Here is a 22123-nt window from a genome sequence, read left to right as displayed (position 1 = left end):
GGTCACCAAGGAAGAAAACTTGGCCCACAATGGAAACAGAGCTTCAGTGCTGGCCACTTCACCCAAAAATGACCTGGCTAGGGCTGCGCTCCCAGCGGCACCTGCAGTCACTGTTACCTAGGCTCTTTCATGCCCTGATCCACCCACACCTCCTCTAGGCTTTCCTGCTTTTTTCTTCCACATCTTCCAGCTCTATTCCCGCCTCTAGAAGCCTCTCTGCTCTACCAGCTGGGGGAAAAAAAGGTCACTGGAGCTTGCCCGGGGTCTGTCTGCATTGCCTGAGGTCCTGTAACAAGGTCTCAGCAAACCAATCCTGAAACGAAAGTGATAGCAGCTGAGGGAAGGGGGCTGTCAGGTACAGAAGCCCACAGCTCTGCCCTTGAAACTGCCCAGAAACTGTTTCTGGGGTTCTGGATCCTGGGAGAGGCATACTTCACCATGTGGGGTGGTGCGACACATGGGTATCCCTCTCCCTTCATTTTTTGGGCTGTGCTGTCTTTGCAGAGATGATGTTTTTACAGGAGATATTTTCTTATTGAAGAATCTTCTCCAGAAGGAAGATAGGGAGCTCTTAAGAGTTCAGATGTGGGAAAGGGAGAGTAGCTTCCCGGTATCCCAGAGGCTCCACCAGATTCTTCCACCAGTCACTGGTCAGAGCTTAGGGCCAGAATCTTTGGTTGGGCAGCAGCGGGGGGCGCTACATCACATCAGAAAGGCACCAGCTGGGTCTGTGTCCACCTGCCCCTGTTCTGACCACTGCCTCTAATACTTGATCATTATCTTCACAGCTATCCTCACCACATATCCTTTTAAAACGATTGAAAAGGTCCCACTGCAGAGCCTCCACCAGCGACACTTCCAGGCAGATCCCAATCTCCCCAGAGTGCCTCCAAGAGAAAGACCTCTTCCTCTCGGTGCTGCTCTGCCTAGGCCAGCCAGGAGAGGGCGGACGGGACACCAAGGGGCTGGGCAAAGAGCTGACTCATCCAGGAGCAACGGGCCTCCATATGTCAGTTGAGTCCTAAAAATAGCATCAGCAACACCCCTCTTTGTGTCCTCACAGTGACCCGCTGGGCCCCACGTCTACAGTTGAGGAGACAGAGGCTCAAGCAGGGCAAGTCCTCTACCCAAGGGCACACAGCCCAGAGCGGGGAGGATGGAGCCTGGTCAGCCTGGTCTGGTTAATAAGGTCTTTTCAGGGTTGTGCAAGGCCCCCTACCTGCCCCTGACCAACTTGCCACATTGAAAAGTGTGTGCTTGGCTTATCCAACACCACCTTGTTGTCTATACAACTACAGGTTTGTCTGTTTTCCTACTGCTTCTCCAACTCCTCTAGGGGGTTCCCTGATCACTGACACTCCTGTCTTCTCCATCCCTTCCCGGTTAGGGATTTCATGACGGCTTCCTGGACATCACTTGGGGTTGCCCTGGCTGTTAAGGCTGCCACGTCAACACTCCGATTGGTCTGCTTTCCGCTTCTTTTTCTGGACTTGACCATGTCCCTGGCCTTTGCAAACCAACCCCCTCCCCTCAAAACAAACAAACAAACAAACAAACACCTACCTGTGTGTCTGTTGGGCATAGGTGCAACAGGTATACCCCACGTAACATATGAGCATGGTAAAAAATTTCTATGCCTTATTACAGTTGCTCCCACTGTCCAGTTGATGAGCCCAGGCAGCTCCCCAGACTGGGCACTGACCCCTAAGAAGTGGGTATTTATTGCTTGTTAGACAATGTTGATGCATTTTTCAAAGCCACAGAACTAATCCTAAGTGTGAAACTTTAGAGGGATAAGATGGTGCCAAGGTAGAGAAATAGGGCAAGGCTTTTAGACGGCTGGGATCAAAAGACTCCCTGAATCACAGCCAACAGGGTCACCAGGTTTGCCCACAGGCCCCTGTCAGAGCCCACTCCTGGGCCCACTTTCCAGGAGAATTTGCTCACCTGTATCTCACATGCAGCCTGCAGGTGGAAGATCTTGTAAAATGCCTCCTCTACCGTGTCACCCAGAGCAACCACTCCATGGTTTCTTAGCACCAGGATCTGTAGAGAAATAAATAGTCAATTAAAACCTTAAGTCCTCTAAACTTTAGTTAAGAGGGAGAGGTTTTTCATTTTATTTAGATCAACTTCCACAACCAATCCCAGGGCCCCTTCTCCCAACTCCTTATGTTCTCTAATCAAATACCCCAAAGCTACCCCACATGGGATTTTAACTCAAAGCATCTACCCTAAGAAATTGAAAAGACATTTTAAAACTGGGACTAAATAGCTTGATCAATTTCTTTAGGCAATGCCTGGGTTTTTAGGCATTTTAAAAATTGAAATTGAAAAGGCATTTTAAAACTGAGACTAAATAGCTTGGTCAATTTCTTTAGGCAATGCCTGGGTTTTTAGGCCTTGGAAAGCTTAGAAGCTTGAAAAACTGATGTGTATATTAAAGTGAATGAAGTTGTTTGCTATCCAATACAGAGTTCCCACCTCAATAGCAATCTCTTGCTCCTGTGACTTAGTTGACGTGGGAGTCAAAACCCAGGGGGTGGCTCTCTGAGAGGTGGCCCTGCAGAAACAGGTGAGTCACGTCACCTCTTTGGGTCTTAGGTTTCTGCACCATAAACTCAACAAGGCCCTGTCAGCTCAGATCTCACAGCTCTAGAAAGAGGCCACAGTGACCTTCTCATCTAACTCATCGGTTTTATAGAAAAGAAAATAAAAGCCTGAAAAGACTAAAAGTCTCAGCCGTGGTGGGTCACGCCTGTAATCCCAGCACTTTGGGAGGCTAAGGTGGGCAGATCACTTGAGGTCAGGAGTTCGAGACCAGCCTGGCCAACGTGGTGAAACCCCGTCTCTACTAAAAATACAAAAATTAAAAAATTAGCTGGGTGTGATGGGGCCTGCCTGTAGTCCCAGCTACTCGGGAGGGTGCGGTGGGAGGATCACTTGAACCTTGGGGGTGGAGGCTGCAGTGAGCAGAGATCGCACCATTGTACCCCAGTCGGTGACAGAGCAAGACTCCGTCTCAAAAAAAAACCAAAAACGGAAAGTCTCTCAGCTAATTAGGGGAAGCATCTGAACTAGAAGCCAGGGGTTCTCACTATTAGTGCAATGTTTTAGACTCAGTCAGGGAAAGGTGAGTAAAAGTGGGGGAACCCAAACTGAATTTGTACCAAGAGCACAACTCCCCAAAGTTCAACTGCATCTTCCCTCCGAAACTTTTCTTCGTTGGTTTTACTCTCAAGAACTCTCTGGAACCAGATGACACCAGCCTGGGAGCTGGGACACAGATCCATGTGTCAGATCTGTCTCCAGGCAGAGCCTGGGCTGAAGCCTGGTGGCTCTAAACATCGCATCCTCTCCTGTTGAAAACAGCTGGTATTTTTTCCTCTCAAGTGCCAGAGAAACAGAAAGAGACGATGGCTGTGGCCCACAAAAAGTACTACAAACAACGAATACCCCATCTCTCAAATTCTTGTAGCACTTCGTAGATGTGAACATTTCATCCCTCTCCCCACACTCTAAATAATGTTCTGGAGGATGTCAGGAGAGAGAGGTGGGATACCTCACTGTGTTAGAGATGAGAAGACAGGGACTCATGGGAAATGATTCAGGCAGTGCATTCCTTGCCAGGACAGCGGCAAAGCATCCATCAATCAAGACTAGCCTCCGTGGCTGTGCCATACTGAGCTAACCATCCCCAAATATGTGCTGTTATAAAACAGGGCTCAAGAGTTCAGTCAAGCAACAACAAGATTCCATTTTTCTCTTGCAAGCTGGTGGAAAACTAAAGGCGACAACACTCAAGTTTGGGGAGACTGCAGGGAAGTGGCACTCTCATATCCTAGACATGGGGTGGAAGAGTGAACAAACCGTGTGGGGCAATTTGGCGACATGAAGTGAGAGTTCTAGCCCGTGCAGCCCTAGGAACTTATCCTAAGAAACTCATCTCAAGTTCACACAAAGATTTAGCTGACAGGATTTTCATCAATGTGTTGTTTTTATTAAGAAAAAACTCAGGAAGAAAAAAAAAAATTTTTTTTTTTTTTGAGACAGGGTCTAACTCTGTTGCCCAGGCTGGAGTATAGCAATGTGATCACAGCTCACTGCAGCCTTCACCTTCTGGGGTCAATCGATCCTCCCACCTCAGCCTCCTGAGTAGCTGGGACCACAGGTGCATACCACCAAGCTTCACTAATTTTTGTATTTTTTGTAGAGACAGGGTTTGGCCATGTTGCCCAGGCTGGTCTTGAACTCCTGGGCTCAAGTGATCCACCCACCTTGGCCTCCCAAAGTGTTGGGATTACAGGCATGAGCCCTGCACCCAGCTGAAAAATACCTTTTAATGTTCAACCACAGAAGAGTATTCAGGTAAATTATAGCACAACTATTCCCATAATGAAGTCTGTGAATAGTTGTGCTATAATTTAATTAAATTTAATAATTTAAAATGGTGATAGAGAAAATATTTAATAACATACAAAGGTAATTACTATATATTGCTGAGGGAAAACAACTTATTTTATGATCCTAGTTTTGCAAATATAAATTTCAATATATTTGGGGTACACAGCAAAATCTCAGGGTAGTGGGATAGAGAGATCTTTCTTTTTTTTCCCCCCCTCTCTCCCTCCCTTATTGTCCAATGAACATATGTCACTTTTGTGATGTTGGCTTTTGACAATGCCACTCTAGATTATTGTCCCAGAAGAGCTAAGCTAACCTTGCAGGTGGGTCCAAGGCACTTCTGCAGGTTGATCCGATCGGCTTCCTGCTCCATTTCCCCATTGAAGTCATAATAGGCCATGTCCCCCACCAGCAGGGCATTGTGGGAGACAGGCAGGAGGCCCCACTTCATGGCCGACACCTTAGAGAGACAATGGCATGGTTAGCACCTGCAGCCCTCCCTGCCCTTTCCTCAGAGCAGCACAGTCCAGCTCTACTCTGGGGGCCAGTGAGGGGTGAGGGGTGAGGAGTGAGGGGTGAGGTTGGGGAGCAGGCACAAGAAAGGCCTGGGCTCCTCTACCACCTGGCTTGGGCGTTGTGTCACGCTGCTTGCTCCAGTGTCTTTCCATCACTGTTTTCACAGCAGCCATGTCAACATATCACCTTTTAGAATTGCTAGAAAGAATGCACTCCAGAGACCTATTGCTGCCCCTCCCACTCCCCCCACCTCACACACAGCTTTGCTCTTGTCATACAACTCTGGGAAGAGGCAAGCTGTGGTGGAGTTTGTACCAGGCTAGGGTAAGCAGAGTCCAGATCTCTTGGGGTAGGCTGGAGACCCTCAGCTTTGGTTTCAGTGCACACTTGGTCACAATTTTTAACAAACAGAGAGGCCCATTGAAAAGTCCCATTTTAAAATGAATGAAATTATTTGCTGCCCAATATAAAGGTCCCACTTCAAAAGCAATCTCTTGCCCCTGGGACTAGGACAATACAAGTGCTGGGGACCAGGGTTGAAACACATTCCCCCACCACTTATTAAAAGTAAGCTGCTCATGGTGGACAGAGTGTGCAATAATTTATTTATTTATTTTTTTAGCAAGGAGCATGGAGAGGTTTAGAAGAACCCTTGCCCTCCTTCATTCATTCTGCCCTGACTCAGCCCTGAGCTCTGCAAAGATGCATGCTCAGCACAAATACATCTTCACATCTTAGTCCAAATTCTGGAAAGTCTGAATGCTCATAACCAGTGTGTTTTGCTGAGAAAACGGGCTGATGACAAGTCAGCCTACTCTGTCCCTGTACACGTGTGGCCTGGGGGTCAGCAGGATAGGGTAGGGTTCGGGGGGAGTACCCAGAACTGGTTGTCTGCCTGCCGTCTTTCCAAGTGACATCGCAGTGTCTTAGGTACACATGGAGAAATGATCAGAGGGGGACAACCTGCTCATTGAGTCTCTTCTTTGTATTCTTTCCCAGTTTTGCTTGCTCCGTCCCCTACTCTCAGCCTACCCTGAGCTATGGGAAAACGGGCACAGTCCAGGTTCCCACTAACTGGTTGTCCTCTGTCAAGATATCTCCTTGCCAGAGCCTGGCTTCGTGGGGGCAGGCCCCACGCCTTGGTCCAACAGGACTGACCTGAGTAGAAACTTAGCAGGTACTGCTTGTGTATGCAGTATGTGGGGGATGCGATGGAACAGACATTCCATGTCTTCATGTTATGCTATGACTTCAGTAGTCAGAAAGATGGAGAGGCTGGGCGTTTCCACGTTGGGAGTTCTCTCGCTTCACCTTGGCCTGAGTTCTAGATCTTTCCAGACTGTTTTAAGTGACGAGATTGCTACAACCTCGGCTGCCTTACGTCTTTCCTTGGGTGGCTGAGAAGGAGTCCACTCACCGCTGCTGTGGCCGGTGTGTGCAGGTGGATGATGCAGCGCACGTCGGGCCTCGCTGCATAGATGGCCGAGTGCAGACAGAAGCCTGTGGTGTCCACTGGGAAGCAGCTGCTGCCCTTCTCCACCACCTCTCCCAGAATGTTCACCTTGATCTGCGCCAGGGAAGAAGAGAGACTTATGGCAACAGGGTGGCCGAGGCCCCTCACTCCTCTCCCAGCTGGTGGGCCCAGCATGTGCCGCCCACCTGTCTTCACACATTCCAGACACCATGAGCAATGACGGACTTGGTGTTGGAAGAAAACAAACCAGTTCCTGCCCTCAGTGAGTGCACAGTCTAACGGGAGCACAGACGATTATAATTCAGCAGGAGAAATGCGAGAGCAGAGTTTCTCAGACTTTGTTCACGTGAATCACCTGAAGCCCAGTCAAATGCAGGTTCTGATTCAGAGGCTGAGGGGGCCCTGAGAGCCTGCATTTCTAACAAGTTCTCAAGTGATCCACAGACCACACATGGGGTAGCAAAGTGCTAGAAAAGAGTCATGCACAGAATTCTCTAGACAGAGACAGGGGGAGTCTTTCATCCCATCAGAAAAGGAGCATCTGAGAGGCCTTCCAGGGGGAGTAATGTCTACACTGAGCCCTTTCTCAATGAGGCTCAAAGAGGCTGCGGCTGCTTTACCAGTGACAGCTCTAGCCTCACTCCGTGCCCCCACTCCCCTGCCTCCTGGATAAAAAGTAGTAAAATATTCAATCACAGAATGTCCTGTGTCCTGAGAGCCCACAATCCAAGGTAAACAGAACTCTCTCTCAAATCACTCAGCACAAATCCAAATCCTGAAGCCAGCCCCTCCCAGTACGCTCTCACTGAACACCTCCCCGACTTCCCGGAGTGCAATCTCCCGGCAGCTGGAAGTTAACCTAACTTCACTGACTGCAGTTGTTCCCTGGACGTTAACAAGCCAGATGATAGTCTCTAAAACTCATGACAACTTTAGCCCTTAAAACTGAGACACCCGTGACATCCTGAATGTGGCACACAGGGCAGTTCCTCAACTTGCCCATCACCCCCACCCCAGAAAGTCCAGGCAGACAAGATGGGTATCAAAGCAGGGAGACAGACTCTAATGTGGGCGGAAGGATGTGCTGCTGGCGTTTGCTTACACAGAAGCATCAGGAAGATGTTCAACAAATCTCCACTTACAATATCCTATTTTAAGTGAATTTCACAGACTTCAAAGCAGCGTGACCCCTAAAAGCTGCAGCAACTCTCCCACCTCAGGTACTTTAAACCCAAGTGTGGAGTGCTGCCCTCTGGTTTCCCTCAGCCCAGCTCCCCCACTTCCTCAGACATGTGGCCTGTTTAGAATTCCCTCTCTCGGATGATCTCTCTCTGATCTTACATATTTTATATCTCATTGTTGGATGTGTGATCTGTTGTCATTCAAGAACCTCCACAGCCTAATACAGCAGCCACCCTCCCATACGGTGCCTTTGTACAAATGAGAAAGCAGGTACCCCCTCTTGAGGACAGCCCAGGGACATAGGGCTTGGTGTGTGGGTATTGCCTTTGTGCAAATTCAAAACAGAAGCCCAATGCTAGGACACACTTAGTGAGTGGACCACAGGTTGGATTTCACCCTCTCTTCTCTTCCTCATTAGCCAGGCTCCCTTGTGCAGTGCACAAACTGCACAACCACACACAGCAGCCCTATGTCTACACACAATTCATAAACATCTCATGCCCATGACTCAAACCTGTATCTCTAGCCTGCATCTCTTCTGAACCTAGAATAACCAAATGCCAACTGACATCTCTTGAAAGTCCCACCAGCTTCTCAAACTCAATCCCATATTCCCAATCCAACTGATCAGCAGGCCTACTAAGCATAGAGGCCCGGAATTTCCTTCCCAGCTTGCTGTAATAACCCCACCTAGGTGTCGGTTGGCCTCTACACAGCTTTCAGAGTGATCTTTCTACAACAGAAATCTGCTTGCATTACTCCCCTGCTTGCATTTCAGTGGCTCTGAGTGTCCAGCAGAATAAAGCCAAAGCACCATAACAGGATCTTCCATGCCATTTATCACCTGGACCCGATCCCCTACCCAAGGTCACCTCCAGATACTGAATACTTGAGCCAGACTTGGCCTGTCTTCCCAAATGCATGCACAGGGCTCTTATATGCATCTGGGTTTGATGCATGCTGCACTCCTGCTAAGGACACAGTCACCTCTGCCAAACCTCTCCTTGCCACCATGATCTAAGTCTGCTTACCCCGCTGGTTCATATCCCACTGACTCCACTCCTGCACCATGGTTTCAGCTAGATGCCTCCTCCCTCATTCCCTCTTTCTCCTACAGCTCCTGGCGGGGTAGGGTGCCCCTTTCCAGGCTCCCCAAGCTTCCTTCACCTCTACTGGAACACTCGGTAACCCTGAGCTTTTATAGCTGATTACCTCGCCTCTCTCCTCCAACCAGACCATGAACACCTTACAGACAGAGCCTGTGTCATCCTTTTCTCTGTGGTCCCAACTCTGACTTGGCCATCACCTCCTTGGGTAGCCTTGTGCAAGTTGCTTACCCTCCCTGGGCACCAGTTTCCTTTCTTGCCTCTCAAGTGGCCTTGGCCATGGTAGAAGTCCTGCCCTGCCTAGATATTCTATGACTTGCTGAGCCTGGACTTTTGAGTGAGTAGCTGCACTCTACACCTGAGCATGTCTCAAGCCTGGCAGAAGCCCCCAAGGTAGTGTCCTCCTCTCCGAGGTACATGGCACAGCAGCCACAGCCCATGTATCTGAGAAGGATTGGGCCTTTTCTGCTTCTAAGACAGTCCTTTCTACTGCTTTCCTCTCCCCAACCGGAAATATTTCCTGAACTAAAGCAACTTTTGCAAGCCTCTACCTCATCTAAAAGGAGCAACACTGAAAAGGGACCCAGAAGCATCTCTAATGGTGCCAGTGCTGGACAAATCTCGTGCTGCTTTGGTTCTTATTCTAATGTATCCCCCTAACCAGAAAGGCCCCCCATTCCCAACCATTGTGGTCTAATCCCAGGCGTAGCCATCCCATGAGTCTGCTGAGAGGATGCCAGGCCCATCTCCACTCCCTCCTCCCTCCCACTGCACTTGCTACCTCCTCCTGGCAATTGGTCTCTTGGTCGCATCATGCTCTGGACACTTAGTTTGTTCCATGTGTCTTCTCTGCCCTATCAGATTGTGAGCTCCACAGCGCAACAGTGACCAATTTGGAGATGACCTAGCACTGTGGGAACAGAGAGAGTGCTGTCATTTCAATAAGGAGTGGGCAGTGATGCTGGACTGTACTCACCAGGCTGGACGCTGTGACTTCACTGCAAGAAACTCCCTTAGGGCTGATCAGGAAGTGGTCCTGCTCCTTGCTGACTCTCAACTGGAGGAAAGACACAAGTTCTCAGGGGCAAGGAGGGAGAGATGACATTTCCAAGGACACTGTGCTTGAATCCCCTCTTCCCCTGAATCTACTGCACCCAAGTCCACCTCTAATGAACCCTTATCTCTCCCCCCAGCCATAAGAGATAAAAAGAACTCAGCTTTTATTTGGAGCAGGGGAAAGGGAGCTACAAAAGGGAACTCACTATGATCAAGCATAGCTCTAGTATAGGATCCAGGAGTTCCTTCCCATCCAAAGAAGTGCCCGCTGGGCAGGATGCCTTATCAATGACCACAGTGGTTAAAAAACTTGGAAGGGTTCAGTGCATTTTAGCCAAAGGTCACCAGCAGTGCCATGGCCATGCCAAGGGTCAGGAGTTCTCCCTTTGGGTTTTGTGGGACCACATGCAGTGCCCCACCCAATTCCAGGGTGTTCTGCTCACCGTGACATAGGTGTCGCTCAGCTGGGCCCAGCCATAGAGGTCCAGGAGTCGGTAGACACTGCTGATCTTGCACCGCATGAGCCGCTCCCCTTTGGCCAGGTTCAGGGAGTCAGCTGTGTGGAGGTCATTGATAGGCGTCATCATGGAGACATCTGCAGGGACAGTGCAGTTCTCTCAGGGCCAGGGCCCATCTGCCCTCCCCTTCCTTGCTCCAGTGTTCTCCAAATTCTCACTGGCACTAAAACTGCACAGGAGACTTCCCCAGGCAGGGAATTAAACATTCTTTGACCTGTACCTGGGGGAGGAGTCCACAGAATCGACGTCTGTGCCCAATAAAGTCTGCTCATTCAGATAAGCTTTTGCTCAAAAATCATGGCAAGTCTCAAGGCCACAGAATGAAGGGTTCTGGGAATGCCACACAGGTTCTGGGAATGCCAAGCTTACCATAAACTCTGAAGATGGGCACTGAATCAAAGCAAGAATAAATCTCTGAGTGGAAACATGGGTATATTTCATCAGTTATTATTAATGAAGAAGTTACTCGTCATTAAACCAGCTATTACATTGTTTTAACGACACCATGTAATCACATTTTCTGTGATTTAGAAACAGGGAAAACAGAAAGCCAGATCAGAACTGGGTGCAATGGCTCACACCTGTAATCCCAGCATTTTGGGAGGTCGAGGTGGGCGGATCACAAGCTCGAGAGATCAAGACCATCCTGGCCAACACAGTGAAACCTCGTCTCTACTAAAAATACAAAAATTAGCTGGGTGTGGTGGCACGCGCCTGTAATCCCAGCTACTCAGGAGGCTGAGGCAGGAGAATCATTTGAACCTGGGAGGTGGAGGTTGCAGTGCACCACTGCACGCCAGCCTGGGGACAGAGCGAGACTCCGTCCCCCACACCCTCCCAAAAAAAGAAAGCCAGATCAGCCTGAAAGTAACTTCCTCAAGTTTTTCTAACAAGTCATAAACTTCTGGAAGTGAGTGCAGCTGTGGCTGGCTGAAAGCCCAGAGGCCTCAGGCAGGGTACCTAGGCTCCTCTCTGGGCATGCAGTCCCTTAGCTATACGGTGGTTCTTTCTGGGAATTTGAGGGGATGTGGAAGGGATTTGGAAATGGGCCTAGAGGGTTTGATAGTCTTGTCCTCAGGGCATGCAAGGGTCTAGGATATGACATCCAGTCTATCCCGTTAACCATGATGACCACTGCCTACATGCCTCAGGAAGGGAGCAGAGGGCATCTGAGCTCCAGCACCTGAATCAGCATCTAGGAACTAATAAGAGAATCAATAGGAAAGGTTCTGGCTTAAAATGGTGTGTGGCTGGGAGCCTCCTGATGCTGCCTCTCCCAGCTCCCACCAAAGATTTTAATGGCTCAGGATGCTCTTTGGAAGCTTTTACCACCTCTGTGAGACTTGCTGCAGTACGATGTATGTCCTGCATCGAGTGTGCCATTAGTGGAAGTGATGACGTGGTCTACAAAAGCGAGGGCAGACTGGGTGCTGGGCCAACATCCAGCGAGCAGAGCAGGCCTTGAATCACCCATGTCAGGAAACGCACACGAGGGCCTTGCGAACCAGAGGTGATACAGCTCCAGGGCAGGTGCCCTGCAAACACAGATAGCAGGGACAGCAGTGGTCCAAAAGCCTAGTTAGACTGCCAAGGAGAACAACAAACTTCCAAAGTTAAGGATTTCTAATTCAAACTGACCAGTTTGGGATTGCCTCCTCCCCTCTGTGGGTTCCCCAGACAAGAAATTACTTCTCTGCTTCATGCCTAGCAGCAAGGAGGGCATGTCAAAAGCACAGGGCCCCAGGCAAAGGCGGGCAGGTGGGGCTGATGTTGGGAGGTCTATATAGTCTATACCACAGTTCTTTGAATACTTCTCCTACAAATAACCATGGGGCCCCAGTGATGGCCAGGGGGCCAGAACAGGTCTGAAAACACTCACCCCATCACATCATCTGTGTCTGTATCAAAGACAGTCCCTCTCCCCAACCCCGTGGAGGTTCAACTAAGAGGATGACCTCACCCACAGGTACAAGGGGCAGAAGAAGAAGAGAACAGGAGGGCTCAAAAGGAGCTCCCGATCCCCTGCTCTGAGTCTCAAGAGAGGTGGGATGAAGAGAGGTTGATTAATGAGTACAAAAACACAGACAGACCGAATAAGTTCTAGAATTTGAAAGTACAATAGGGCAACTGTAGTTAACAAGAATTCATAGTGTATTTCAAAACAGCTAGAAGAAAAGATGTGGAATGCTCCCAATAAATAAATGATAAGTGTTTGAGGTGATGGTTATTCCAATTATCCTGATTTGATCATATTATTATTTATATATAAAAATGTCGCTTGTACCCCATAAATATGTACAACTATTAGGTATCCATTTTAAAAAGAAAATAATATTACAACAAGTTTTTAAAAGCTTATTCTAATTGGCCTCACGAAAGTTAGGATGGCTAAATGTCACGTTTATAAATCAGATCTAACTGAGCCATTTAGTCAAAGTACCCAAGAAAACACAGAAAAAGATGAAAACTCACCATGGTCCCTGAAAGCTAAGACTTAAGGGCACACTGATGCTCAAAACCCCAATTTCTAAGGCAAATGGAGCTAGACAGATAACAACCTATCTGGGCTTGAACTCATGGTACTTGAAACTTCCCCTCTCCACATCCCTGACTCAGATATCCTGGATATGTACCAAGCAGATTTCCAGGCATCCCTCTGTCTTCCTGACAGATGTTGATTGGTGAGGCAATGGGAATGCTGGTCAGCCCTATTCCTTTCTCAGGAGGAAGAGTATAATGACAGACATGGAAAGGATGGTAGAGAATATGACAGATTTGGGAGATAAAAACCAGAGAGCCCGGCTATAGATAAGCCATGTGAATATGGTAGAAGAAACATTTTCTGAACTGAAAAAAAAAAAGACCTGCGCATGTGAGTACTCACTGATTATGGGGAAAGTTCATATAAAAAAAAAACAAACCTACAACTATATGCTTCCTGGTAACATTTCTGAAATACAGGGATAAGGGGAAAATATCCATAAGCATCTAGAAAAAAAATGTTTGGCGACCTAAAAAGGAACCAAAAAAATTGGCTATCCCATTTCTCTGTTATAGCCACAGAATGTCAGATGGCAATGCTATAGGAAGTTTACAAAAAATAAAAACAGGCCAGGCACAGTGGCTCACACCTACAGTCCCAGCACTCTGGGAAGCTGATGCAGAAAACTCGCTTGAGCCTAGGAGTTTCAGACCAGCCTGGGCAACATAGTGAGAACTCGTCTCTACAAAAAATTTTAAAATTGCCCAGGCATGGTGGCACATGCCTGTAGTCCCAGCTACTTGGGAGGCTGAGGCAGAAAGATCACTTGAGCCCAGGAGGTTGAGGCTGCAGTGAGCTGTGTTTGCACCATTGCTTTCCAGCCTAGGAGACAGAGCAAGATCCTGTCTCAAAAACAAAACAAAACAAAAAAACCCCCACTAAAATAAAGTGGCTCCAAAGAGGTAAAAATAAAAGGAAGATCAAAAATACACCAGGCAAATATAAACAAAAACTACGCAGAGGTCATCACACTATTATCAAAATAGAAGTTGGGCAAAACAATATTCTCTTATACAAAGAAGCTATTTTATAGGTCATTTTATATGAATTAAAGATGCAATCAATAACGAAGCTATAACTATCAGTCATGCTTATGCCGTGAATATTTCAAGACATAGAAAGCAAAAACTATCATAAATACCAAGAGAAATGAACAGAAATCAAATGTAATGGGAGAAAATTTTTTACAAAATCAAATTAAGACAAAAATATAGATTAAATACCATGCTATAGAGATGGTATATACCCATTATCATTTTTAAATGATATTATTAGGCCACAAAGAATACCTGAATACATCTCCAACACAGAAATTAAATAGGCCACATTTTCTAAACATAATGCAATAAAATCCAATGCTATTAGCAAACCTTTAAAAGACTAAGCATTCAACGACTTGGAAATAAGAAAACACTCCTAGATAGCTCTTAGAAGAAAAATAAAGTCCAAACAGCAACTGCAAGCTATTTAGAAATTAACAATAAAATAATTACTATGTGTCAAATTCCTGAGATAAGGCCAAACATATACTCATAGAAAAAAATTTATAGCCTTAAATGTCTTTATTATTGAATTAAGTATAAAAATAAATACATTTTATGCTACTCTAGAAAATACATAAATAACAAAATAGAAAAGTTATGGAAAAGGATTAATGAATATAGAAATAAAACTGATGAATCAGGAAGCAGAAAGAATAACAGGACCAATAAGTAAATCCAAGAATTGGCTTATGTGAGATGATCTATGAATAAACAAATATCTAGATTGGTCAGTAAAGAGAAAGCAAAAATTTACATAGCACCAGGAATGAGAATGGGATGTTATCTCATCTACTTTAGCAGGAAATTTGAATGATAAAAATAATACTGTAAATGACTCTCATAATTTTGAAAAACTCCATAAAATGGTTTATTTTACACAAAATATATGACGAAAACTTAACCAAGAAGCAGCAAAATAAATTTTAAAACCCCAGATGAAACTGAGGACAAAAACATCAAAAATCCCTAAAAATATTCCAGATCTAGATGACATTCTAAGTGAATAATAAATCTCAAGGAACAGAGATTTCCTATCTTATTTAAACTATATCAGGGTAAAAAAGAGAGAGAAATCACCTTGATTCATGTTATGAAATTACAGTCATGGTATCAATACTAGGTAAAGACTGCCCAAAAAGTGAACTGCTAACCAATCTCATGTGTGAATATGAATGCAAAAATCTTTAATAAAATTCTGGAAAATCAAATACAGAAGGGTATTTTCAAAAGAATGCATCAAGACCAAGAATGATTTATTTCAGTAATGAAAAAGGAGTTCAATACTCAGAAATCTGTTACTAAAACTCATCACGTCAATAGTTCAAGGGAAAAAAAAACCAATAAATGGCCAAAATGTATTTTATGACATTCAACATCCATTCCTGAGAAAAACTCATAGTGAACTAGAATAAAAAGATATTTCCTCAACACGATAAAAAATAATTGTCTCAAACTCTTGTGGTAAAACAACTTCCATTAAAGTCAGAAATAAGACAAGGATAACTAATCTATTATTAAACATTGTTCTGAAAATTCTAACAGATGCAATGAGAAAACTGGAAAAATAAACCAATGGGTAAATGTTGAAATGAAGGAAGCAAAATGATCATGATTTGCAGGTTATGTGATTTTTGTATATACAACACCCAAAAGAATTAACTGAGATGATATTAAAATTTAAATAAGAGTTCAATAAGGGGCTAGTGTATACACACATGCACACACACACTTATATGTGTATATATATCTCTAACAATTTATCTTAAATGAGAACTATAACAAGAAAGAAAATAGAATGGATAAAGATTCACTTAAAATAACAAAGTTATTTAAAAATTTCAGAATAAACTTCATAAGAAATTAGTAAGAACTACATGAAAATAATTATTAAACTTCTCTGATGGATATGAAAGAAGACTTAAATAAATAAAAGACATATTTCATTTCTGAAAAGATTTACAATTCACTCATGTAAATATTTTAAAGTACCTACTATGTGCCAGATACATTCTAAATCAAAGGATATAGCAGTGGACCAAACTTACAAATTTCCCCTACAGAGCTTACATTCTAATATAAAATTATAAATTTATAAATTCTTCACCAAATCAATTTATTCATTTAATGTAATCCCAATCAAAATCCCAAAAGGAATTTTTAAGGTCAATGGGGGGACTTGATAAAATAATTCTAAAGTGTGATTTTTGTTTTTGCTATTTTGAGATAGAATCTTGCTCTGTCGCTCAGGCTGGAGTGCAGTGGTGTAATCTCAGCTCACTGCAACCTCCACCTCTAGGGTTCAAACAATTCTCCCGCCTCAACCTCCCAAGTAGCTGGGATTACAGGCATGCAACACCATGCCTGGTTAATTTTTATATTTTTAGTAGAGACAGGGTTTCACCATGTTGGCCGGGCTGGTCTCAAACTCCTGACCTCAGGTGATCCACCTGCTGTAATCCCAAAGTGCTGGGATTACAGGCATGAACCATTGTGTCTGGCCTAAAGTTATTGTAAAGAATAAACTTGTACAAACAGTTGAGGAAAATTGACAAATGCATAATTAAGGGTATTTGTTCCATCAGATGATGAAACATGGGAAAGGTATTTCTAAGCATGCAATCAAAAGCAGAACACACAAAGGAAAATTACAATGGTTTCTGCTACAAAGAAACTAAAGAATTCTACAAGACAAAAAAAAAAAAATGCCATGGACAAAACTAAAAGACAAAGGAGAAACTGGGGAAAAAAAAAGCAATATATTTGACAGATAATAGAGAAACAGCTTTACTTTATAAAAATGTAAAAATCTATAAGAAAATAATACACTAATAGGAAAATAGGCAAAGGATGTAAAAAGGCAATTTACTATAAAAAGAAAGTCAGGGGCGGGCACGGTGGCTCACGTCTGTAATGCTAACACTTTGGGAGACCGGGGTGGGTGGATCACTTGAACCCAGAAGTTCGAAACCAGCCTGGGCAACATGGTGAAGCCCTGTCTCCACAAAAAATACAAAAATTATCCAGGCATGTGGTGCATGCCCGTGGTCCCAGCTACTTGGCAGGCTGAAGTGGGAGGAGTGCTTGAGCCTGGAAGGTTGCAGTGGGCTGAGATTGCACCACTACACTCTAGCCTGGGCAACAGAGTGAGATTCTGCGTGAAAGAAAGGAAAGAAAAGAAAAAGGAAAGGAAGAAGAAAAGAAAAGAAAGAAAAGAAAAGAAAAAGGAAAGAAAAGGAAAAGGAAAGGAAGAAGAAAAGAAAACGAAAGAGAGAACGAGAGAAAGAGAAAGAGAGAAAGGAAGAAAATCATGTCCAATATGTATGTGAAAATACATTAATATATCCAACCTCATCAGTAGTCAAACAAATGCACATTAAAACACAAATAAAGTATTATTTGTCACCTACTGAATCAGGAGGATGAAACAAATGGTAGTATACACTATGGACCAGGGTAGAGGAAATGGGCACTCTACCGCATTACTGTTGGGAACGTAAATTGGATCCATTTGGAGAAAGGATGTAATCTGCCATTCTGCATTAAAGTCTTTAAAACATGCATGCATGTACTTCAATTCAGCAATTCTACTAGTAATTTATCTTAAGAAAATAATCATGGATATAATCTCAGGTTTATTTACAAGGATGTTTATTGCATTGTTCCTAACAGAAAAAGTTGGAAATAACCTAAAAGTCCAACAATGGGAAATTTATTAAATAGCATGTATCCACCAAAAATTATATTATAGAACCATATTTTATGTGATTACATTTGTGTTTGCATAATCTATATATGTTAAGAAAAAAAGGACTGGAAGGATATATGTTCACCAAAATATTAAGAATAGTAATATGAGGGCTTTAAGAACACAGTAGAATGATTTCTGCTTCCCTTTCTTGGTTATTTTCACAGTTTTCAGCCATAACCCTGTAATAATCTTATTGAGGGGGAGTTATTTTTTGATGCTTGTTTTTTAAACGTTATGGGCAGAGCATAACAGCCCAGGAGGGTGGCTTCCTGCATAGCCCTGGCTGGCTCCTCTCAGCCCTCATCTGTGGAGTCAGTTTGGCCTGTCTAGTGGGGCATGGAAACACAGGCTTCAGTGGTCTCTTCCCATCCACTGAAGTCACCTCCACCCTCTTATTCCTGGCATTGGGGTAATTTTTCTGTGGACGTTTAATTTGCAGCAACATCAGAAGCAGAGCCAGGTACCTCTCTGGCTGCTGCTGAGCTCCCCAAGGCCTGATAACACAATAGGCTGCTTACTCCATAGCCTGGCAACCAGATGCTTCTTGCTGCTCCTCCCTCTCTTCCCCACCCCACCCTCCCCTCCACCTCTGCTCCTGGCAGCTCCCCAGACACCACATACTCATGGAAGATGTTGGGAAGACTGCGTGGGAGGTGCTGGCCATGAAGTCCGCGATCTGTCGCAGGGCCCAGATGTTGGAGGAGTTGTTCCCCTTCTTCATCTGCTCCTGGATGAGGCCTTCCAGCTCCTCCCTGAAAGACTGAAGCAGGCCCCAAGGTGCTTGTCCCCCCATAGCCTATCACACAGCTGCCCAACAATGAGCTCTTCCAAGTGCCCACCCCTTGCCCCTAGGTCAGCTAGGTCAGGGCCATGCTCAGGGTCCCCAGCTACAGGGGACACTGAGCAGTTCCACTAGGACCTCAGGAATTGCTGTATGGGAAGCAACAAAGAAATGCTGGGAATGGATCTTGTGTTCCCTTGCCCTGTGGGCAGTAATCCAGATTCCAGGTCCTTTCTGTGTCTAAATGAGGGCCAAGACCCCTCCCCACAGGACTTCACTTTAGTAATGAAGGACTTTTTTTTAGGCAGAACTGAATGGAGAGAGCCACCATCCCTCTCCATTAGCGATGCCTGTGATTCTTTCGGGCTTCAGTTTCCTCATGTGCTTAATGAAAGGGTAGGAGGAAGAACAGGAAGATTTGATGACCTCTGAGGTCGCTTCCACTCCTGATGTCCAACTCTAAGCCTGGCTTTTCAGACCATGAAGCCATAAGCAAGGAATCCTGCCCACCAGGTGGCAGGAGAAAACACTCAGGAGGAAATGGGGGGCCACTTAGGTGTGTTGGCCAACCTGTAAAAGGACAGAAGGAAGCAGACCCTCCTCCAACCCCTATTTACTGCCTGAGCCCTGAAATCTGGGCTGGTGCTAACTCTGCCGCCTCTCCTAACCCCCTTGCCACCCCTCCTAGTCACACTCTGGGGGTTTTCCCAGAGGCTCTTCACCCCAATGCTTTCAGCATCTGCCATATTCCTCCAAGCTCCCCAACACAATATCTGGGCACAGATATTGGACCTCGGCCCATTCCCTGGAGCTGCTCTGTGTGGCCTGAGTATGCACCATGGCTCCCAGCCAGGGCCTCACACAGCCCCTGCACAGGCCCTGGCTCTCTGGAGCCCAGAAGGCCAAGGCAGAGCGGCTCGCATCTCTTGAGCCCATCCTGGCAAGCAATTGGAGATGCCAACTCTGTCCCTGGGCTTCCCGATCCTTAGGATCATGGGCTGATTCCTGAGGCCCCCCAAGCTCTTCCTCAGTCAGACCCCTCTTGCCTCCACCACAGTGATCTCCCTCTGCCTTCAGTGGTCCACAGGGCCCATGCTTTGGCCTTCTCAAGGCACTACCTGCCTCAAGGAGGAGCTGTGTCCATGCCAGGCAGGAACCAACTGGCCCCAAGTAAGGAGGGACGTGACTGATCCCGACTTGCCTTCCCTTCCCGCACCCCATCCCACAGCCCGGCTGAGCCCTCCACTCTACCCACCTCCTGGGGCTTCCAGGCTCTCCTCAGCCCCATCCCATTCATGTCAAAGCTTCATTTGTCCCGACAGAAAGTTCTTACTTTGTGGTGTTCAGTAAAGGGAGCCCCAAGCCCTCCTCCTGGCACCCTGCTGGTCTCCAGTTTACATGGATTTGTCCGTTCACTGTCATAGCTTTCGGTGAGGAGGGAAGACTGGGAACTGAGGCTCCGAAGGGGCACAGGAAACTGAGGGGGACTCCTGTCTCCATCCCACCTCCCCCCGCACCAAGCCAAACTGCCGCACACAAGCCAGGTTCTGCCATCCACCAGTTACAAGGGAGAGTGTCAAGGCCCCAGGTGACCAGATCCGTCTTGCTCAGTGGGCTTACATTTCTACTGACCCTGAGCAAGGGAAAGAGGAGTTACTCATCTTTCGGGTGGGTACACGTCCTGAAGAGCCAGCGCCCCCTGCGCCCTCTCCCGCCCGGGTCAGCCCCACTCACGGGACTCTGCAGGATCATGGTGACGCGCTTCTTCTGCTCCATCAGGTTGAAGTCCTGCCGCAGGTCCGCCGCCCGGTTGCGAAGGCGCATGTACTCGGGGTCGTCCTCTGAGAAGCGGTCAAAGTAAGGCTGCCCCTGCGGGGGCGGCGGCGAGGCAGCCTCGGGGACCGTCTCTTCGCTCATTTTCCCGGTGGGTTTGCAATTCGCTCCTGGAACTCTACAGAGAAGGGGAGAGGGTATGCGGTCAGGTTGGTGCTCCCCATCGGGGTACACGTTTCCCAGAGCACAGGGCTAAGTTCAGTTGGATTCTCAGTGGGGTATGGCTGTTCCTAGGATGGTAGAGGCAGAGCCTGGGGAGGAGGGCAGGACGCCAGCAGCGGCCCCATATACCCATCTATAGGGGCGCTGCTGTGCCATGAGACTAAGTAAAAACATGGGTTCAGGTGTCCACTCCCTTCCCCAACTAGCCAGCCCTTAAATGGTCACACTTGGCTGGGAGTAGAGAGTTCCCCGAATGGAAACATGACCTGCAGACCTTGTTGAGCATTTCTGTGATGCGCACCTATGCAGTGGTAAGCTACTTACTGGAAATCAGTACTTCATCTAAAATGGAAACCCTCTAATAAGGCCCCTCAAAAATTATGGTGGAAATAGCTAATGCATGCTGGGCTTAACACCTAGGTAATGGGTTGATAGGCGCAGCAAACCACCATGGCACACATTTACCTATGTAACAAACCTGCACATCCTGCACACGTACCACAGAACTAAAAAGAAAAAAAAATTATGGTGGGAAATTCACAAAAGAACACTACTATTAAACAGGGCCTACTAAGACTACTACTAAAAGAGCACAGGAACTACTGAAACGTGGGAAGCGCTTTGCCCAATGCTTTTCTTTACAACTTAAACTTCGCTCTGGCCCCTGGAAAGGAATTTATTGGTGAATCTGTTTTTCTGAAACTTGCTTTAATGCAGAATCAGATTCTTATTCCAAGTTTAAAAAGAGGTGTGCAACTTTATTAATGGAAAATTATTTTCTCTCCAATCCCATTCAACTCATGTTGAGAAACAACAACTAAATATGGTTTGCAGGGTGCCATGCTGCCCGGCTGCCAGAGCCCCACGTGCTGCGTGTAAACCTGCTCCCTGGAGCAAGGACCACGACAGCCTCTGGAGAGTCAAGCTGGGGGAAACCTGTGGATTTTTTCTAATCAAGAATACTTTTTAAAATGCGTGAATGATGAATGAAGAAAAGTTTTCTGTTGCTATCTTGGAGCCCTTCTGAAGAGTAAGCCTGCAGTTCCGGGCTTCACTTCCCGGCTGTGGGAATTTGGCGAAGCCAGTCTCCTTTCCTGTGTCGGCACTGCAAGGCCTTCAAATCGGTGCTCTGCCCCTTCAACATCCAGGGTGGCCTTATAGAGCGTTGGCCTTCTCCCTGCTGGCTGATTCTCTTCTCAGCAGAAGGCAGCATGTACTTTGGCTGAACAATAATTAGCTTTTTAACATATATGGGAAGATACAAATAAAAGAGCATTACAAGGGACCAGGACACCTGGGTTCTCATCCATAACCTGCCACTCCCTTGCTTTACCTCCAGGGGCTCCCATTCCACGAGGAGATGGAATGCTCTCTTGTTCTTTGGGAGAAGACTCCTGGCCTCCCAGGTCCTGATCTGCCCTTTGCCCATGGCTGGCCAGTCCTGGCTTCCTCCGGCCTTGCTCCAGCAGTCCTGTTGGCCCCAGCCTACCCTTGATTCTGGTCAGAAGCTCATTACAAAGGAGGCTTTGCTGATGTCCAGTAGAGCATATTCTTGTTGTCCCTGAGCTGCCTGTAACCTCTTCTTCCACATTCTACCAGAACTCCACACTCTACCTTTGCAGTCTCTCTGGGTGGGGTGAGGGGAGAATGATGCCATAGATAAGCTTGGAGGACAGTGGAAGGCCATCTCATCAGCCCAGAATACACAGATGGTTTCCTGTTGTTCTTGTTTGCATTCTTCCTCTAGGGGAAAGGCAA

The 22123-nt window shown here is 46.3% G+C and overlaps 1 protein-coding gene across 1 annotated transcript in view; it reads right to left on the bottom strand.

Moving 5' to 3' along the window:
- Positions 1–22123, bottom strand: part of ADD2 (adducin 2) — a 111297-nt gene that overhangs the window by 29385 nt on the left and 59789 nt on the right. Inside the window, exons 3-9 of the mRNA XM_034953353.3 lie at positions 20105–20321; positions 18211–18349; positions 10182–10333; positions 9659–9739; positions 6338–6487; positions 4721–4864; positions 1948–2046 (exon numbers count right to left, since the gene is read on the bottom strand). Of these exons, the coding sequence (XP_034809244.2) occupies positions 1948–2046; positions 4721–4864; positions 6338–6487; positions 9659–9739; positions 10182–10333; positions 18211–18349; positions 20105–20287 (948 nt within the window). The 5' untranslated portion in view covers positions 20288–20321. The remainder of the gene's footprint in view (positions 1–1947; positions 2047–4720; positions 4865–6337; positions 6488–9658; positions 9740–10181; positions 10334–18210; positions 18350–20104; positions 20322–22123) is intronic.

This window comes from Pan paniscus, chromosome 12 (genome assembly GCF_029289425.2).
Source record: "Pan paniscus chromosome 12, NHGRI_mPanPan1-v2.0_pri, whole genome shotgun sequence".
Classification (NCBI taxonomy): domain Eukaryota; kingdom Metazoa; phylum Chordata; class Mammalia; order Primates; family Hominidae; genus Pan; species Pan paniscus.
This window is presented reverse-complemented; position numbering and strand designations above follow the sequence as displayed.